The sequence below is a fragment of the Camelina sativa genome, chromosome 1, assembly GCF_030686135.1.
Source record: "Camelina sativa cultivar CO46 ecotype springtype chromosome 1, ASM3068613v1".
NCBI lineage: Eukaryota > Viridiplantae > Streptophyta > Magnoliopsida > Brassicales > Brassicaceae > Camelina > Camelina sativa.
This window is the reverse complement of record NC_141880.1, coordinates 26,315,272-26,336,187: the sequence shown is the minus strand read 5'-3', so window position 1 is coordinate 26,336,187 and position 20,916 is coordinate 26,315,272. Positions and strand designations below refer to the sequence as shown.

General features: G+C 35.0%; 2 protein-coding genes across 3 annotated transcripts; one reads left to right on the top strand and one right to left on the bottom strand.

The window, feature by feature from the left end:
* The first annotated feature begins 2,466 nt into the window (after positions 1-2,466).
* Positions 2,467-5,012, top strand: LOC147950408 (uncharacterized). Of its 2 annotated transcripts, none has more exons than XM_087463072.1 (5): positions 2,467-2,626; positions 2,756-3,183; positions 3,413-3,487; positions 3,903-4,127; positions 4,319-5,012. In XM_087463072.1, exons 2-5 carry the CDS (start codon positions 2,779-2,781, stop codon positions 4,754-4,756), a joined length of 1,143 nt encoding a protein of 380 aa, XP_087319198.1. In that variant the 5' UTR covers positions 2,467-2,626; positions 2,756-2,778; the 3' UTR covers positions 4,757-5,012. The 2 variants fall into 2 exon arrangements, with proteins under 2 accessions (XP_087319198.1, XP_087319201.1); XM_087463075.1 differs by having other exon boundaries at positions 2,548-2,626; positions 2,773-3,183.
* An 11,894-nt stretch (positions 5,013-16,906) lies between these two features.
* LOC147950407 (uncharacterized) lies at positions 16,907-17,552 on the bottom strand. Its single transcript, XM_087513242.1, has 2 exons — positions 17,320-17,552; positions 16,907-17,237 (listed from the first exon to the last, which is right to left on the bottom strand). Exons 1-2 carry the CDS (start codon positions 17,550-17,552, stop codon positions 16,907-16,909), a joined length of 564 nt encoding a protein of 187 aa, XP_087369368.1.
* Positions 17,553-20,916: the final 3,364 nt, after the last annotated feature.

The window sequence follows — 20,916 nt, the reverse complement described above, 5'->3', positions numbered from 1 at the left end:
CAAACTGTATAAGTATCCATTAAAGTGATTATATTGCTAAAAGCAATATATTATAGTTCTCGAGAACGTTGTTAAAGTGAGAAAACGTTTTGATACCTTTTGACAGCTTTGGGGAGTAAATGGTGAGAGTTTTTCTCTATCTGAGAATCATTGGTGTAGATCATTGTTGTTGATCTTAGGAATCTCATTGTTGGTTGAAAATAGATCGGGAACAAGCTAAGAGAAGATCTTAGGGTTGTGTAAATCCGAGACTGAACACTAATTGTAATTGTGTTCATGAAATATTTTCAAAAAAAAGTTGAGGATGTAGGCATTTGCTGAACCTCGTTAAAAGAAAATTTGTGTGTCTCTTATCTCTTCTGCACTTACAAGTGGTTCTTGTTAAGAGAAATGTACAAGAACAAGTGTAAAGTATGTTGATAAAAGTATCTTACATATAAAATAGTATTGAAGTACCATACTAAGAAGAATAGTTGAAAGAGAAAGTTTTATAAGGAGAGTAAGAATAACTCATATGTATAAAATGTTTGTTTGGAAGATTGTATATAAAAGAAGATTTGGGCTTAAAGTTCAAATAGATCTTCTATATGAAAGGGGTTCAAATGACTTGAAGTTCAATGACCCAGTAGAATATATGATGATCATATGAGTTTTGTACACTAAAGCACTGTTTATAACAGTTCCAAATAGATGCTATATATGATCATAATGCATAACCTGAAGATGATGCTTTCAGGGGGAGAAATATGCTTATATGGGTGATTGTACTCTTTTTCCTTTATCATGGTTTTTATCCCATTGGGTTTTTCCATGAAAGGTTTTTAACGAGACAACAAAAGAACACGCGAAAGATAAACACCTGAAGAGGAATATTATGATTCTGATGGTGAAAGACTATCATCTTCAAAGTCTTTGAAATACAATGATGAGATTGTGAGAAACAAAGATAATGGTAAAGATAAGTCACTTGCGAGACCCATGACCAATAGAAGAATGGCGATACACATTTACTACAGATTCGTTCAAGTGAAGATTTGGCGAACCATTTAGCAAGGCGTTTCCAATCACTACTTTTAAGAAGATACTTCATCATATTGGATTGGTCATCTCGAAGATTTCAAGTGATGTACTCATGAGGGGGAGTAAAAGCGCGCTGCACTCTTTTTCCCTTAACCATGGTTTTTTCCATTCGGTTTTCCTGGTAAGGTTTTTAACGAGGCAACATCTCATATGCGCATTTGGGACTACATTTTTATAATGGTCATCCAAGGGGGAGTGTTATGAATATATTGTATTATGTGGATGCCTATTATCGGCCCATTAGTGTAAACCCTAAATCCTAAAGTTGTATCACTATATATATGTTATATCCTATGGGATAGAATAATACAAGAGAATAATTCCCTAAACCTCTTATTTATAACAAATATCGAATTATATAAAATTAAATTTTAATAGGGATACTCTCGTGCAACGAACGGATCCTATACCTAGCCATAATTTAATTCAGAAAAAAAAATATGAAGTAATCGGATGTGTATAATATTATATTTATAGGGAATATTATGTTATCTAAATTCGGTTTTAGGAATTAAATATTTTGTTATTGTTTCCTAAAATTTCTAAAATAAGAAAATTTAGAAATAATTAATTTGATTACGGTTTCTAAAAAGGAAAACAGTTATATGCCGATATTCTCTCCATTTAAAACATTAAATACTCACGGTTTTATTCCTTTTTGATCATGATCATATATTTTTATATAAATTTCGTTTTTATCCTTTAAAAAAAATTGTCATAACTCCAATAACATTTGGATGTAATTTTTTACAAAACTAAAATTAGTTTTATAAATGACTTTTGTTTTAATAGTAGAGATGCTGCAGCACGGAGAAATAACAAAACTAATTGTTTGTGCTGTTTTTTTTTATTACAACTATATACTATAATTATTTGGCAACTAATTTATTTCTAACAATATTGCTTAAACAAGTATACATCTCATTTTTTTTTTTGATACATCTCATTTATCATTAATGTTTTTATGCCCTTGGCCGCACAGTTTATACTTCATTTTGTATTTGGTACTGTTGGTGTCCAATAGGAGTAGTAATTAGCTTTTGACTTAAATTACAAAATAAATTGCTGACGCTGACTATAAGAAATTGTTGGCGCTGATCATACATTGATCTTATATAATATAATTATAAAATGTTAATCTCTAGCTATATGTAAGTTAGAGAATAAAAAGATTGTTATAACTATAACTTAATTGAAACTACTTTAACTGCTATTCAAGTGGGATAATATTACATTGTTACAATTATATAATTTCTTTTTTTATAAGTTATTTTTGTATAAAAATATAGTGATATTTTGTATAATATACCATAAGATAATAGGTGTATTTTGTTATAATATTGTTTAAATAAGTATATAAAGATTTTGTGAGTTTTATGCCAAACCATTGAAAAAAAAAAGAAAAAAAAAAGGAATTTTAACCACTTGAGATTATTAAATTAGGGTTTTCGACGCACTCCACTCCACTCAAGTCCGGTATTTATATACTTTCCTCTCTTTTTTTACAGTCTCCGCAGTTCCTCTGTCGTGTCTCCAAGATCACACAGTAAGTTCTCTCATGTTCTCCTTTTTTTTTTTTTTTTGTCTTTCTTTATTTTGTATACAAAACTTGATTAGCGATTCCCACAACTGTACTTCTCGATTGATGTTTCGATTTTGATTTATATATGTATAGTTTTTCCACTTTTTGAGGAAACCATGGGAGACGAACACCTCCATAGTCAGGAGTCCGGAGCTAACAACCAGTCCACAGATCATGTCGAAGAGAGAAAGAAGATAAGGCTCAGAGTCAAGCAGATCCGCGAGAGACCCGATAGGATGTCTCCTATCGTGGCATATTTCAGCACCAGCTACGATCCTCTTGAGGTCGATCCTGAAACAGGCGAGCGAGTACATGAGACCCCGGAGGTTACCGTTTACACGCATAGGGATGAGCCCAAGGAGAAGTTTCAGGTTGTGGTACGCCCGCCAGGTGCAAACGTGTACTTCAAGGGCACTAGCTACTCCGGCGAGACTGCGGTGGAAACGAATACTGCGTACGCACTTGGCGTGGTAAATCGAGAGGCCAAGACAATCCGAATCTTTCCGGTTGCTGCCAACAAGGTTGACACTCTCTGGTCTCTTCTCTCTTGCTGATTTGTGTTTTGTTGATTAATTGCTTTCTTTTGTGGCTAGTAAGAATGTTTCAGTGTTTAGGGTTGGCTAGATTTTCAATGTTTTCCCAGTGTCCTGTATGGGTTGTGAATTGGAGAAAAAACAAATGTTTTGGATTTGGTTTGTGTTAGATTTTTTTTTTTGTAAGTTCTGAGTGTTCTGGGTTTTTTACTTGCAGTGTATCCGATTGGAGCCATATGTAATAGGTCAAGAAACAGAAGAAGAAGCAGAAGCTTCAGGAAGTGGGCCTCAGGTGTGCCACTTTATCTTGACATATTTTCTATGCCTGGCTTGTTTCCTACTGTTTCTTTACATCGTTTCTATGCTTGGCTTGTTTCCAAATGTATCAGTCAGTCTTACTGTTATCATTTGTATATTTCTTAAAGCTTTAGTTTAATTTCTTAAAGCTCGCATCTTACTACTACTATTATCGCTATGCCACTCTATCTTTACATCTTTTCTTTGTCTAGCTTGTTTCCTACTCTATCGTATCAGTCATTCGTACTGGTATTATTGCTGAGATATCCATAGCACTACTTTAGTCCTTTGCTTGCATCTCATGAACGGCTATATGGTATGCAATGTTGCGTATTGGTATTTGTTTTATTGAGACTCGTAAAAGGATTGTAATGTATACTTTGTAAATGATAATGTGTCTCTCTATGCAGGACACAAGCACCAGTTCTATTGTTGCCCGCAACATTCCTCCTTATGATGCCTCTGCAACTACTCCTCCTAAAGCTTATCCTTTAGATAAAATCATCGATGAGGATGAACGGGAAGCCCTTCAAGATATTTACCTCCTTCTCCAACAGGAATCCGTAGCAGCAGCAATCATCAGTGCTTACCCTGTATTTGTCCGCAACAGATTGCACAAGTTGCGAAATATCGAGGTAACACTTGATTACTTTTTACAATATACATTGGTCATCTTGTTGACTTGCACCACTTTCGCCTTTTCGTCTTTGTTTGCTCTATTCAAAGAGAGACTTTGTGCTAGTATCTAGCTCGTTAATTTGATCATCCTAGTTGCATCCATAGCTCAGATTCTTTACGCCTTGGTTTCATTTTGTTCTGTTTGCAGGTTGATTCCGAGAAGAAGATGCTTTCTGCTGCCTTATCGCTCCTCACCTATCTGGTTAAATTCAAGGACATGAACTCAACGGTTGGTCTCGATTCTGCTAACGGCCATGAGTTCCCAGGAATCATCCGTCAGAAATGTTTCAGCTTGTTCAAGGATCCTTTTCCGAGGACAAATGAGATAACTGTTGACAAGACCAACCTTCTGATAAGCTATGTTCTTGTGCTCTCTCTACATGTCGATAATTTCAAGACCGATCCAGAGGACATAGCTCAAGATCTGAGGATGAGCGCTATCGACCTGAGGAAACACCTTGTCAGTCTTGGCTGCAAATTGTCGTGGGAGAAGTCAACTTTAGTTGCGACCTTACCGACTCCACTTAAGTTTTCGGATTCCAAGTTAAAGACGAAAAGAAGAATAAAGAAGATACGCAAGGAATGATGATCTTGATTCTTGGAGAAGATCTGTTCTATTTTCATATCTGCTGTCGTGATGTCATTTTTAGTATTAGATATTATTATAGGCATCTGTGTCTTTCATTTAAAACTTTAAATGACAAAAACTGAAAGTTGGTGGAGTCATCTTTAAACAGGTGGTGGGTGGTGCATTTGGGAATTATAACATATTAGCTACTTTTTTTTTTTTTTTTTTTTTTTATGTTCTCAGTTTATGTGGACTTTCCTTGATTCTCCAGAAATGCCTCGAGTATTAAGTTTGGTCTAATTTCACCATTAAGTGAAGTCCTCAACTTCCAATGTGCATGTCTTAAATATAAGAAAAAGTAATAAGAATCAATAAACTTACTGTATCTGGGAACTCGGAAGCAGTTCAGTGTATAAAAAGTTAATTAAGGGTGCATTGAACTTGATATTTTAGAAGATTACTGGGATTTTAATATTTTGATATTTTGAGAGATTTGAGTGTAATTTTAGAAGATTTGATTATTAAAATTTGGTATTTTGGATTTAGCAAGATTTGTTAAGCTTTGATTATTGAATTTTAGGTGATTTTGATATTTTCAAAAAAAAAAAAAAAGGAGCAACTAACATAATCAAATGCGGTTGGTTAATTATAAATCCAGTAAGCTTTTTGCACACTTAAAATAAACATTGGCCATGTTCTTTCATACTTTGATTAAGAAGACATGTTTTCTCTTTGTCTCTGTAACCCATATCAAGTTTTTGAAATACAATCCTCCCTGTTGGGAAAGCTGCCTGAGAAAGCAAGTAGAGATCCACCTGCAAAACATATATCACAAAAAGACTAGAGAATGAATATAAACAAATTTGTCTTACCTTTGAGATTGGAGCAATATTGTAACTGAACATCCCAAGGAGGACTAATAGGAACAAGCTTATAGATTTTGAAAATTGTCATCTATCCAAGTGAAACCACTAATAAAGCTGCCAATGGTCTTCTCTTACGTTTTATAATAGTGTAGATCACCAGATATGGTTCCCTACATAGAACATTTAAGACTAGCACTATATGCAGCACTAACCACATAAACGGAAGAACCCCATCAAATAGAGAAAAAAATTCAAAAGGATCACACAAAAAAGGGCATGAAGACAAACTAAAGCAAACATATTGTCTTTGTCAATGCATAACAATTCGAACAACTAAAGAAAAAAAAAGATGTAAAAAGTGGTCATAGAATAGATATCCAATTTCACACTAAAGGAGGAGCTGAGAGACCACCTTAATAGCAATTTTTAGAATGATCTCTTGAGGCAGCCCGGGCGGCATGCAGAACAGTTGTTAAAATTCAGGGAGACAACGCTGCTAGTCAAATTATATCTATGATTTAAACACAATCGCAGTGACATACATTGACATGAGTCTTAACCAATCCTGTTGTGATGTTCTTACTGATATCATGTCCTGAGTGATAAGATTTTATATGGTTTGGCCGGCGAGACTTAACGAACTCATCAAAGTCAAACGAGGATTCCACTTCATCAATAATACCCATCACCCTGTCTTAACAGAATAAAATGATTAGTTGAAACCCCTGTTTTAAAAATCGCTAGGCGTTAGTCGGGCGGTGAGCGAGTGCCTAGCAATTAATCAGAAAATCGGATATAAGTCGGGGATTAATCAGAACGAGTTTTAGGAGTTTTTATTATTATATGTGATAAATAATAAAATATCTAATAGTTATACTTATATATCGGTTGTACCAAAATATTATTGAAGTATTTGACAGCTCAATTGGTTCAAGGCTTGCTAAGAACCCTTTAGATGACGAGTTCAATTCTCTGATAATGCATTTTTGTCCATTTTACCTCTTTTAATAATAAGAGGCAAAATGATAATTTGTCAGTCATCTTCTCCACATACGATTTACAGACTGTAAAACCCTAATCTAAGGCAGCTGATTTTTTTAAACTCAATTTTTACAGATTTCATTATCTTTTTATCTGGTTATGACGTAGAAATAGTAGATCTACATACTTAACATCATATTTAAGTGGAAAATCAACTCAAAAATGAGATTTCTTTTTTTGATCCGATTTTCATTCCGATTTGAGTATAATCATGGCGGCTTCTTGCTGCCTAGCGATTACACGGCGTGGAATCGGTCAAATCGGCCGATTTTTGAAACAGGGGTTGAAACTACTAATAATGTAACAATTTCTTGTATAGTGGCCAAAAAGAACAGAACCTCTATTCCACATTCTGAAAACTAAAATCTAGCTTTGGTTCCTTATAAGGGTCACAAATACCAAGACGAGTAGACAAACCCTCATGATGCTTCGGATCCTTCTCCCTACTCGGTGTGAACATTAACACACTAAGAACGTGTTTTCCTTGTGTTATAAGAACGTGTTCTCCTTATGATATAAGAATGTGTTATTCTTAGAATATAAGAACCCGTTCTTCTTACGATTGTAAATGTACATTCTAGTAGTTTCCTTATATAGACTCCATTGTATCTCTATAAATAGTTTGTAATTAGGTCATTATTATTCAAGGAATGAGAATCTCTCCTTTTCCCTGATTCTAACCTAGCCGCTCTCTCTCTTTCTCTCTTTCATTCTCTCTTGATCATTCTATCTTATTTTCTATTCTTCTCATACTCCTGTTCGTAATTCTTACATGGTATCAGAGCAGCAACGCTCCTATTGTGTTTATTCTCAAATTATCATCTTCCGCACCAGAATATCATCATGGATCTCAGCAAAACCCTAATCATCCCTGTTACACTCAAAGGTGGAAACTACTTGCTATGGGCAAGAACCACAAAGACAGCACTGTGCGGTCGCGGGCTCTGGAAGCACATTGAGAGCAATGAAGCTGTGAAGGAGACGACGACCAAACAAGAAGGAAAGGAGACCGTTGTGTGTGACAACGACAAATGGTTCCAAGAGAACCAAAGTGTTTTAGCCTTCATCCAAAATTCCTTGGATGCTCCAATTCTTGAGTCTTACTCATATTGTGAGACAGCTAAGGATCTTTGGGATACCCTACAAAATGTGTTTGGTAATGTCTCCAATCTGAGTCGTGTGTTTGAGGTAAATAGAGCAATTAACAATCTCAACCAGGAAGACATGGAGTTTACTAAACACTTTGGGAAGTTCAGATCTCTTTGGGCAGAGTTGGAAATGTTAAGGCCTAACTCGGTGGAGCCAGTGGTTCTAAATGAATGTCGTGAACAAGACAAGGTGTTTGGCTTGCTCTTGACATTGAATTCGTCATACAATGATCTCATCAAGCATATTCTTCGTTCTGACAAGTGGTATCAGAGCATGGTTCCAAGTCTTGATGATGTGTGCAATCAAATTCAAAAGGAGCATGGTTCCATTGGTTTGTTTGGAGCAAAAGGTGATCTTATCACATCCAACAAAGGAGAGGTAGCTGTTGCAAACAAGGGCTACTATAGAAATGATGGAAAGAACCGGTTCATATGTGATCATTGCAAGAAGCCTGGACATCTTAAGGAGAAATGTTGGGCTCTTCATCCACATCTTCGCCCGAGAGGAACGAATCCAAGAGCGAATCAAGCGAGTGGATATGGTGAAGGACAAGCTCTGACGGTTCCTCTAATCACTGAAGGAAACGGATCAGCGTTAGCAGCCTCCTCGGAGTTGGTGAGAAAATCTGATCTCGATGCACTCATCAAGGCTCTGAAAGAGTCTTCTGGTAACGCCTACCTTACTCTCAATGCTATGAAACCTCTTATTGTTGATTCTGGAGCCTCTCACCATATGATTAGTGATTCTAAGCTAATTAGAGATATAAAACCGGCTTTAGGAAATGTGATCATAGCCAATGGAGATAAAATACCTATTGAAGGAATAGGGAACTTAAACTTGTATGAGAAAACCTCTAAAGCTTTTTATATGCCTAGCTTCACCTCTAATTTGTTATCAGTTAAAAGAGCGACTAATGATCTTAATTGTTATGCAATATTTGGCCCTAATGATGTTTATTTTCAGGATATTAAAACAAGTATAGTGCTTGGCAAAGGAACCACTAAAGATGATCTTTATGTGCTTGAGGATTCAAACCTATCTACTTCCCTTTCTTCGTGTTTTAAATCAATAATTGATAAGGCTAATAGTTCAGTGTGACATGCTAGACTTGGTCATCCCCATTTTCGTGCTTTGGAACTTTTGTTGCCTAGTATTTCGTTTAAGAATAATTATTGTGAAGCTTGCATCCTTGGTAAACATTGAAAAACTGTTTTTCCTAAGTCCTCAACTATATATGAGCATTGTTTTGACTTAATTCATTCTGATGTTTGGACTTCACCTTGCTTATCTCGTGAAAATCAGAAATATTTTGTTACTTTTATTGATGAAAAATCAAAACATACTTGGCTAACCTTGCTTCCTTCTAAGGATAGAGTTCTTGATGCTTTTACAAACTTTCAAAACTATGTGACTAACCATTATAATGCCAAGATTAAAATTTTGAGATCAGATAATGGTGGGGAGTATACAAGTCATGCGTTCAAACATCATTTGGCCAAACATGGGATTGTTCACCAAACAAGTTGTCTTTATACACCCCAACAAAATGGCATAGATGAAAGGAAGAATAGACATCTTATGGAGGTTGCTCGATCTATGATGTTCCACACAAATGTACCAAAGAAGTTCTGGGGAGATGCTGTTGTAACAGCATGCTACTTGATCAATCGAACTCCAACAAAAATACTGAGTGACATCTCTCCATTTGAAGTACTTAACAAAATTAAACCATCTATCAATCACGTACGTGTATTTGGATGTGTGTGTGTTATGTCTTAAAACCAGGTGAGCAGCGTGACAAGCTTGACGCTAAGAGTGTCAAGAGCATGTTTATTGGCTACTCGACTACTCAAAAGGGATATAAGTGTTATGAACCTGAAGCTAGGAGGGTTCTGGTCTCAAGAGATGTCAAGTTCTTAGAATCTAAGGGATTCTATGATACAAGTAATTGGGAGGATTTGAAAGATCTTCCCTACTCTTCATCAGATAGAGCAGACAATCTCCGCATTCTTCTTGAAAAGCTTGGAGTTGCGAATAATCAACATCAACCTTGTTCTTCTCTAGTCAAGAAGCAGATGATTATGATAAAGCTGAAGATGAACTGAACTCTCTAGGTGAAGAACGTGTATCCGAGGAGGATGATCTTGCTTCCGGGGGAGAAGAACCTACATTAGAGGAAGAAGATCATGTGGAAGAACACCCGACTCAGGTTGAGGCTACAGAGGATGAGGCTACTGAAGTTATTACAGAGGTTGAGGTTACAGAGGATGAGGCTACTGAAGTTATTCCCCTCCGACGAAGTGAAAGACTCAAGTCTGCTCCTAAGAACTGGAAAAATCCTCTCATCTTCTACAATAGTCAGGCGGTGCTCACCCTATACAAGTTGTATGCACTCTGGCACATTTTCCTGTTGAGCATCAAGTGTTTCTCACTCAAATTGATCAGCATTGGATTTCACAAAGTTATGAGAAAGCTAAAGAACATAGAGTTTGGCGTGATGCGGTCGGAGATGAGACTAATGCAATGGTGAAGAATCACACATGGTATGAAGCTGATTTACCAAAACGGAAGAAAGCTGTGACATCTCGATGGATATTCACTATAAAGTATAAGAGTAATAGGGAGATAGAACGATATAAAGCTAGGCTTGTAGCAAGAGGGTTCACTCAAAATTATGGAGAAGACTATTGTGACACATTCATTCCAGTGGCCAAGCTTCACACGGTAAGAGTAGTGCTCTCATTAGCTACTAATCTATCTTGGGAATTGTGGCAGATGGATGTGAAGAACGCGTTCTTACAAGGAGAACTAGAATATGAAGTCTATATGAGACCACCACCAGGACTTGGAGACACTATTGGTCCGGGAAAGGTGTTTAAATTAAAGAAAGCAATATATGGGTTGAAACAATCACCAAGAGCTTGGTATCATAAACTCAGCTCAACATTGATGGAAAAAGGATTTAGAAGATCAGAAGCTGATCACACTCTTTTCACTTATCCAAGCCAAAGAGGTATTATAGTCATTCTTATATATGTTGATGATATTATCATCTCCGGGAATGACAAGGTAGGTATTCAAGATACCAAACTCTATCTTAAATCAGTTTTTGATATCAAAGATCTTGGAGAACTAAAGTACTTTCTTGGGATAGAAGTTTGCCATTCTGAAGAAGGACTCTTCTTGTCACAAAGAAAGTACACACTTGATCTTTTGAATGAGGCAGGTAAACTTGGATCAAAACCAGTTGAAACTCCACTTGAAGAAGACTACAAGGCTGGTCGTAAGGGGGAGCTAAATGATGCTCCTTTCGAAGATGTAAAACAGTATTGACGGTTGGTAGGTAAGCTTATTTATCTCACCATAACTCGACCTGAGATATGCTTTGCTGTGAACTAGGTGAGTCAACATATGCATAAGCCAACAGTACATCATTGGAAAATGGTGAGCCGAATACTCAAGTATCTCAAAGGATCACCAGGACAAGGCATATGGATGGGATGTAATGGAAATGCAGAGCTGGTTGGATACTGTGATGCAGATTATGCTGGAGATCATGAAGATAGACGCTCAACATCTGGTTATTGCACGTTTGTTGGAGGAAATCTTTTCACTTGGAAGAGTAAGAAACAAAAGGTGGTATCTCTCAAGTGCAGAGTCTGAATACAGGGCAATGAGGAAGCTCACAACCGAACTCATGTGGCTCAAAGCTCTTTTGAAGGATCTAGGCATTGAGACTCCAAAGCCGATCACAATGCATTGTGACAATGAAGCCGCTATTCACATTGCATCAAACTCAGTATTTCATGAAAGGACGAAACACATAGAAGTGGACTGCCACAAAGTCAGAGAACAAGTTCAGTTAGGAGTTATCTTGCCATGTCACACCAAGAGTTCTGAACAACTGGCGGACATCTTCACCAAAGCCGCGAGTCCCAAGGTTTGCGAGTATATACACTCTAAACTTGGACTTATGGACCTAACCAGGCCACCGATGAAGACCCTAAGCTATTGACTCCATACTCTTTTTCCCTTAGTATGTTTTTGTCCCAAATGGGTTTTCCATACTAAGGTTTTTAATGAGGTGGGTGTTCATAGTTTCAAGGTTAACCTCTGTTCCAAATGGTTAAGCTTGAGGGGGAGTGTGAACATGAACACACTAAGAACGCGTTCTCCTTGTGTTATAAGAAAGTGTTCTCCTTATGATATAAGAACGTGTTCTTAATAGGATATAAAAACCCGTTCTTTTTACGATTATAAATGTACATTCTAGTAGTTTCCTTATATAGACTCCATTGTATCCCTATAAATAGTTTGTAATTAGGTCATTATTATTCAAGGAATGAGAATCTGTCCTTCTCCCCTATTCTAACCTAGCCGCTCTCTCTTTCTCTCTTTCATTCTCTCTTGATCATTCTATCTCATTCTCTATTCTTCTCATACTCCTGTTCGTAATTCTTACACTCGAAACATCCTCTATTAGGTGCAATTTCCTCCCGTTCCTACTAAAACAAAACAGTAAAATCAGTCCTCTCATTTCCACAATATCAAAAACCAAAAGTAAAACCCAAAAACAAAACAAATAAGATGAACCAAACCTTTGCTGGAGCTCTTTCAAAAGCCATCTCAACATAGACGATAGCAAAGTTCCTAACCATAGGAGCAGCAGCAGGATCGGTATACAATTTCCATAAAGCCAACAAAGGCAAACCAATTTCAAGCTGATGCTTCACTCTCTTGTTAACATGACTCAATATCTCAAGAACCTGACAATTGAAATCAAAACCCACTGTTATGAACAAGGGGAGATTGAGAAGACAAAGAAGATATGGTAAGAGGAAGGAGGTTAGAGACTAGGGATTCGAGCTTGGATTCGTCGCAAAGAGCGAGTCTCGTCAGCATCTGATCGAGCATTTCATCCAATTCATTGTCCGATTTGGAGACTAACGAAGACGAAGATGCCATAGCTAATCTACGAATTTGTTGAGTTGCAAAGATTTATCAGTGCTTCTTTGCTTCTTCTTCGCTTCTTGCTTTTCTTTTTATTATGTTTTTTTTTTGTGTTTTCCAGCGAATCAGTTTAGGATCAAAGAGAGAAGACTGAGAAAGAGAGTTGCTCTTATAAAAATAATTCAAGTAGGTGTCGATCTCTTTTAAAAGATTTTTTTTTCCAAAGTTTCACCTTCAAAGGTGTGATTTTGTAAGTCATATGTTTTAACTAAAATGATACAAAAATCTCCTAGAATCACATTCTGTAGCTTTTTAAAAAAATGTGATTTTTTGAATAACAGTAGTAGATTTGAGGTGAGGTGAGAATTATAAATTATTGATTGAATAACAAGAGATTGTAAATGATTTTTATAAATTTCAAATTCAATAACATAGGACTAGATTAACACCCGTGCTATAGCACGGATTGAAATTCATTTTATTTATATTTTAATTTTTATATAAAATATAATTTATGTGATTGTTTTTTAAACAAAAATTTGGATAAAATATTATGCAATAAAATCATATGCTAAATATGATGACTTGAAAAAATATACCTATTTTGTAAGTTTTATATTGTTACTGATTCTAGAAAAGTACTCGTGCTATAACACTGGTTAAATTTTATTTAATACAAAATTTTGTATATTTTATATTTTAAAATAAAATTTTAATATGTTGTATTAGGTTATATATGTGAAGTTATTTCAACAATGTATATTCTACATTATGACTTGAATGTCATTATAAGACATAATTTTGTAAATTTGAATTGAAATATTCAAATTTTGACATGTTACTCAGTAATTTTTTTAATTCTATAGATATTATTTCTAAAGAATAATATTATTAAAGCTTGAATATTTTATAGATTGAACAATTTATATTTGTTTTTAAAAATTCAACTTATGGTATATCCAGAAATAAAACTATATTTTAATTATAATAAATAATATGATAATTTATTTGTTTCACAAAATAGACTCATATATAAAAATGAGAGGTGAAGTATAATGATAATTAACAAATTAATATGTTAAGTTAGATATCAAAAGATTTTATTTGATGAATAATTTAACAAAGGAAATTAATATGGTAAGTTAGATGATATGATTCTTTAGAATATTCTCTTGAAATTTTTTGGTATAACCTATTTGTAACCAATTAATCTATCATTAATGTATAACCTATTTGTAACCAACTTATTAAAATTATATAGTTTACAAAACAATGTTGTGTACTTCCGTTTTATTATAACCTATATGTTGTATTAGGTTATATATGTGAAGTTATTTTAACAATGTATATTCTACATTATGACTTGAATGTCATTATAAGACATAATTTTGTAAATTTGAATTGAAATATTCAAATTTTGACCCGTTACTCAGTAAATTTTTTAATTCAATAGGTATTATTTCTAAAGAATAATATTATTGAAGCTTGAATATTTTATAGATTTAACAATTTATATTTGTTTTTAAAAATTCAACTTATGGTATATCCAGAAATAAAACTATATTTTAATTATAATAAATAATATGATAATTTATTTGTTTCACAAAATAGACTCATATATAAAAATGAGAGGTGAAGTATAATGATAATTAACAAATTAATATGTTAAGTTAGATATCAAAAGATTTTATTTGATGAATAATTTAACAAAGGAAATTAATATGGTAAGTTAGATGATATGATTCTTTAGAATATTCTCTTGAAAATTTTTGGTATAACCTATTTGTAACCAATTAATCTATCATTAATGTATAACCTATTTGTAACCAACTTATTAAAATTATATAGTTTACAAAACAATGTTGTGTACTTCCGTTTTATTGTAAAGGAGATTTTAGTTGATTTTAAAAATCGCCAATTAAATAACAGGATATTTAATAATACTCCAAAATCTCCTGAAATATCAAGTTCAATACACCCCCCCTAAGTCTATTTGTAAAAGATCTTAGAGCATGGACATTGGTGTCCCCTGGTTTTTGGTCCCCCAAATTTAATAGTATTATTTTGAAAGGTTCTTATTTTTAGTATGATCATTGGTGTCTATTTGTATTTGGTCCCCCGAATAAAATAATAATACTTTGAAAGTTTAAACATTAATTATTTAAATTAAAAAGTAAATTCACAGTAAAGATTTAATAAAAATAAAACATATAACATTAATATTGAAAACATTTAAAAATTTCAAAGTTACAAAAAGTTGAAAAACAAAAACATACAATTAAGACATTAAAAACAAAAAAACATAAAACATAGAAACATCAAAAGTAAAAAACAAACATTTTATTCAACTCATAGAAATTTTAAATTTAATCTTCATTATCCGGAAAATGTCCAAAGTTAGTCCAAATATGCTCAATCAAATCATGTTTTAGTTGGTCATGGGCTAGTTTATCCCGAAGTCTTGTTTGACGAGTAATCGTAGTGCTGATATTTGAACCCACACCGGCGGCACCAACGGTATATGTTTGATCCAAATGTTCTCCGTGTTGAAATTCAGAAATAATGTTTCGGTAACTGTATGTATGTCGTTCATCTTCGACAATCATATTATGGAGTATTATGCATGATCTTATAACATTTGTCATTTTGTATTTATCCCATAAACGAGATGGATTTTTAATAACGGCGAATCTAGCTTGCAAGACTCCAAAGGTACGCTCAACATCTTTCCGAACAGCTTCTTGTTTTTTAGAAAAGGGAGATTTTTTCATACCTTGTGGAAGTCGGATAGATTGAATAAAAGTGGCCCAATTTAGATAAATACCATCAGTGAGATAGTACGCCAAATTGTCCTCCCTTCCGTTGACAACAAAGTTGACTTCCGGAGCTTGACCGGTTATTATGTCATCAAAAACATTAGATCGATCAAGAATATTAAGATCGTTCATAGTACCTGGAGCTCCAAAAAAGGCATGCCATATCCAGAGGCCATACGAAGCTACCGCTTCCAACACGATTGTCGGTTTTCCGGTTGATCGTGAATACATGCCTTTCCAGGCCGTGGGACAATTCTTCCACCGCCAATGCATACAGTCAATGCTCCCAATCATCCCGAGAAATCCACGCTGTTCATTCTGATAGAGTAGCCTTTCTAGGTCCTCCGGTGTAGGACGTCTTAGGTATTCATCTCCAAACACTTGGATGATGCCGGCGGTAAACTCGTGCAAACATTTTCGAGCTGTTGAAGCACCAATTCGTACATACTCGTCAACACTGTCAGACGAACTACCATATGCCAATTGACGAATTGCTGCAGTACATTTTTGTATAAGTGATAGACCAGCCCGTCCGGTTGCATCCTGGGTTTGGCGGAAATATTTGATTTTGGTAGAGAGACGTTGCACAATACGCATGAACAATGGCTTGTGCATGCGAAACCGTCGCCGAAATAAATTTTCTGGAAATGTTGGAGTGTCACTGAAATAATCATTGCAAAGATTATTGTGGCCTTCTTCCCGGTTTCTCTCGATAAAAATCCTTTCGTTTGGCTCCTTTGGTTCCGGAATAATATGCGAAACATCATAAATATTTTGTAAATAAGCATCAAAATTATCACCATCATCTCCTTGGTAGTGATAATGGTTTGAAGATGATCCCATTTCAAATAAAAAAAAAAAAGAGAAAGGAAGAGAGATCTTGTATTGAGGAGAAAGAGATATCTTGTATTAAAGAGAAAGGAAGAAATAACTTGTGAATGTTTTGTTGCTTTAATATTGTTTGGTGTGAATGTTTTGTTGCTTTGATATGTTTGCATATATATAATGGAAGACTAGTGAGCTTCATTGTGTAACCCGTGATATTAAAAATTGGTGTTGCATTATGGTGTAACCCGTGATATTAAATACTGCCAAGAAACATAGTACATAATGCAAAAAGAAAGTCATTACAAAACAGAGTGTAACAACCCGTGAGCCTCAACCCGTGAGGAGAGAGTGTAACAACAAGTACATAATGCAAAAAGAAAGTCATTACAAAACAGAAAATTAGATTATCCAAACAAACACAAAGTCCATTACAAAAGCAGAGTCATTAAAAAGACATAGCATGAACATCCGAGTAATTACATTACATGAACACCCTAACTAAATGTCTCCAATCTGATTTAAGTAGACATGAACAAGATACCTAGAAGACCTATGAAAATAGCCATTACAACAACAACCAGCAAATCAGTAACATTTCTAAACCTATTTTCCTTAAGTAGCTCAGAAACTACATAATCTAACATAACCATCTTTTGTTCAGTTGCGTAACTCTGATCTCTAACCTGATTGATGTCTGATTCAAAGTCATTGAAGAAGGTTAAGTAATCTACCTTCTCAGCCATCACTTCATATCGTCTATCACTGTCTCTCAGCTCCTCCATTACAGCCACATCCCACCACTTGTGAATATGCATTTCTCCATCATCGACATTTGGACATGTGAAGAACCTGCAATAAGTAACAGAGTTATCATATATAGCGAAACTTTTACTTCAATAACATTAAAAACAGAACAGCTAAAATCACATACCTTCTGTTGTAGCAGTTGGATAGAATAGGCTGCGCACCACAATAGCATACCTTGGGGAATCCATGCTCAACCTCAGGTTGAGGTGGGTATTGCCTCGACTCAGCATTGATGAATATACTCTCTGCTTCATCCATAAGAATCAAAGCTTCTATTTCTCTCTCCGCAGTGTCCTCTGAGTACCTATCATACTGATCGGATGACTCAGGCTGAGAGTAGCTATAGTCTTGGCCCATTTCTGAGTTAACCTGAAGATAAACAAGAAGAAGCAGATTAGACTTAATAGAACAAATGTTAAAAAGAAATCACAATCTGATTATGTGAGTTAATACAAAAGTCGAGTTACTAGAACATGAAATAGACTTTTATAGATTCAGTTTAAAACATGGAATACAAAAGCCGAGTTACTAGAACATGAAATACAAATCAAACAGGAAATACAATGCATAGAAATTAAGCAAGAAATACAAACAACAAACACATAGTTAATATCAGAAATACTGGGACACTATCTTGTTCATGATAACTTCTTCACTCGCATTCAAGGGTTCCTTTTTGGCTAAGAGAGTGTCTAGGATGGCCAGCTTTTGTAGTTTCTCCTTTTCAGCCAATTCATCTTTCTTGACATCCCACATGCTCTTATACTCAGCAAGAGTCTTCATGTTTGTGGACTGAGCATTGTTCCTCTTTTCCTTCGCAGCCTTGATCCCTTCTGGCCTTTTCTCATAGTCCTCAACATTGCAGCTCGATGATTGTGAACCTTCAACAGTTGGTTTCCTCTTTGTCGCAGGCTGAGATGGAGGCGTGTTAATAGTGTTAAGGCTGAGCCATTTCTGCTCAAACCTTAACAAACACCAACAATGTTCAAGGTTAAACCTCTTCTTATGGTCAGCGAAGTAGATATCATGTGCATTCTTTAAGATATCATTTTCAGCATGACCAGAGCTGTTCAGTCTCTCTGCAGCTGCGATTGCCGCACAGAACTTGTTAGTTTGGTCATTTATCTTGTGCCAACGCTGCTTGCAATGTGTCACCAGCATCTGTTCACCACCATTTCTAGCATGAGGAGTGTTAGCATAGTACCGGCTAATCCTTTGCCAGAAGCTTCCTCCCTTTTGTTGATTTGAAACAATGGCATCCTTTGAGAAAGAGTTGGCGCCTCAGAAGGTTGGGAGCTGTGAGAAGGCATTTGTGAGCTGTTCTGTCCAGAAGGTGGATTACTTTCCCAACGAAAGTTTTCATTTATACCACCTTCTTCTTGACTGTTAAGCAGGTTTAAGTAAGAAGAAGACTGATAAAAGGGATTCGTAGAATCCATATGAAGAATCTTAGAGAATGAGTAGAGAAGAGAAGGGATTAGATAAGAGACGCGAGTAGAACTGAGAAGGGATTACAAAATGAAAGAGATTTATGATGGAAATAGAAAGAAGATGGTTGGGGTTTAATAGGTTAAAAGATAACTTGCAATAAGTAACAAAACATAATGACCTAACAACCAAAGTCTAATCACAATTTATGACAAGTACACTTCACAAAAGCATTCAATTTATGTGACTAAACAAGAAACTATGAACAAACCAGACCAAAATGTCACCAACCAGGACCAGCTAGTTTGTATACATTACACAGCTAGTTCGTATACATTACACATCAAGCATATCAATTAATCGGGCTATTTAACAAGATATTACTAGTCTCTTTCCCTAGTTCGTATGACCTAGTTCGTATGAGTTACTACCAAATCTGAATCTGAGCTTTTATGAGTTACAACTACTTTTGTTGAGTTACTACCGGAGAATAAACTATAGCTAAATCGATAATCCTACACACAACGATTGAGACAATCTATACACAGAGACTAACCCTGAAGCAAATCAGCGAAATCAGCAAAATCTCAAATTGGAGGAAGAAAACAAATCGATAACCCTTAAGCAAATCAGCGAAATAAGACAAACCTTTATTTCGATAACCCTATACACAGAGACTAATCGACCTTATACACAGAGACTAATCGACCATACACACAGACACATAGACCATATACACAGAGACAAACCTTATTTCGATAACCCTATACACACAGAGACTAATCGATAACCCTGAAGCAAATCAGCGAAATCTCAAATTGGAGGAAGAAGACAAACCTTATTTTGCACGATTGAACCGCCGGACAAGCTTCGGGAGACACAGCAGATCGTTTTCGGCTTGAAACCGGCGGAAAAGAGGAAGAACGACACGACGGGAATGGGTCGCCGTCGAGATAGAAGAGAGAATTTGAGAACTTTCTCTCGACAAAGTGTTTTGTGTTAACCCTACACAAAATCTTCTCCCAATCACCAGCTTTCACGTGTCCAAGTAGACGGACGTAAAACGTCCCGTTTAAAGATACGTTTCTTCATTATTGGACCTTTTTTTATTTATTTTTAAACAAGAAATGCTGGGGGACGGCTCAAATAGACGCCATTGCACATGGTATTATATCTTATTATATAAAGCTTGGTTCTCAAAGTTAGTAACTCACCAGATCGTGACACGTGTTAGTTTTAACGATCAACGATCAAAGTTAAAGACTCATCAGATCGTGACACGTGTTAGTTTTAACGATCAGCGATCAAAGTTAAAGACTCATCAGATCGTGACACGTGTCAGTTTTAACAATTAAATATCCAAATTATTAACTTATTAGATCGTGACATGTGTCAATTTTAACGATCAGAAATCACAGTTTCAAGCTTGGTAAAACGATGCATAAGATAATTGTAACCTTATTATATTAAAAAAAAACTTTGTTAATCCTAAAAGGAAAAGGATTGTAAAAACATCACTCTATATAAGCAAATAGATGATTACATATTTTTCACCAAACAAAATAATTTCGACTAGCTTTGTTTTTCTTGGTAAAATTTTCTTCTTTGTTTTTATTAGCCTTTTGTTTGACACATCATTGTTCTTGAACAAGTCTCGAAGGCATTTTGTTTGGTGTCTAATCGAAAGAACTATAGAAAAAAATTCCTAGATAAACCCACGTGTTTTCGTCGTTGTTTCTTTGAATTTTGTTTTGTTTCTCAATTTCATAATGCATACTACGCAATATTTGACTTTGAAGTGTTAACTATGTTTCTTATGCATAATAATTAAGGTTTTTGGGATTAATAAATTTCTCACGGTGTTATTATTATTTCTATTAATTTGCAGGGCAAGTAGCATAAAAAAAAAAGATAAATACACAAATACAAGATAACAACAGAGATTATTAATGGTAAATAATATATTTGTAACATATAGTATATCTAGGTGTAAAAATACTTTTAATGGTAACATACATAAAAGATTTGTATATAGCAAAAAAAATTATAAATAATGTACAATAAATTTTATTACATTTTTATTAAATTAAATTTTATTTACAAAATTTTAAACCCGCACGTCGGGCGGATCATTATCTAATATTTTTATAAGTTTAAGTTTCAGTTCTCAGTTTTTTTGAAAAATTGGAAACTATAATGTTGATGGGGGAATTGGCACCCCCAACATACCGGTCTAAACCAAAAAGCAAACCAGTTATCCAACCCGGAAATTTGGCCCAACATCAAATCTGGC

Excerpts from the sequence above, each read along its gene's own strand:
- LOC147950407 (XM_087513242.1), bottom strand. The coding sequence starts at position 17,552 with ATGGGCCAAGACTATAGCTACTCTCAGCCTGAGTCATCCGATCAGTAT. Across the intron at positions 17,238-17,319 it reads TCCAACTGCTACAACAGAAG|GTTCTTCACATGTCCAAATG; the intron begins GTATGTGATTTT and ends TACTTATTGCAG.
- LOC147950408 (XM_087463072.1), top strand. The coding sequence starts at position 2,779 with ATGGGAGACGAACACCTCCATAGTCAGGAGTCCGGAGCTAACAACCAG. Across the intron at positions 3,488-3,902 it reads CTTCAGGAAGTGGGCCTCAG|GACACAAGCACCAGTTCTAT; the intron begins GTGTGCCACTTT and ends CTCTCTATGCAG. Across the intron at positions 4,128-4,318 it reads ACAAGTTGCGAAATATCGAG|GTTGATTCCGAGAAGAAGAT; the intron begins GTAACACTTGAT and ends TTCTGTTTGCAG.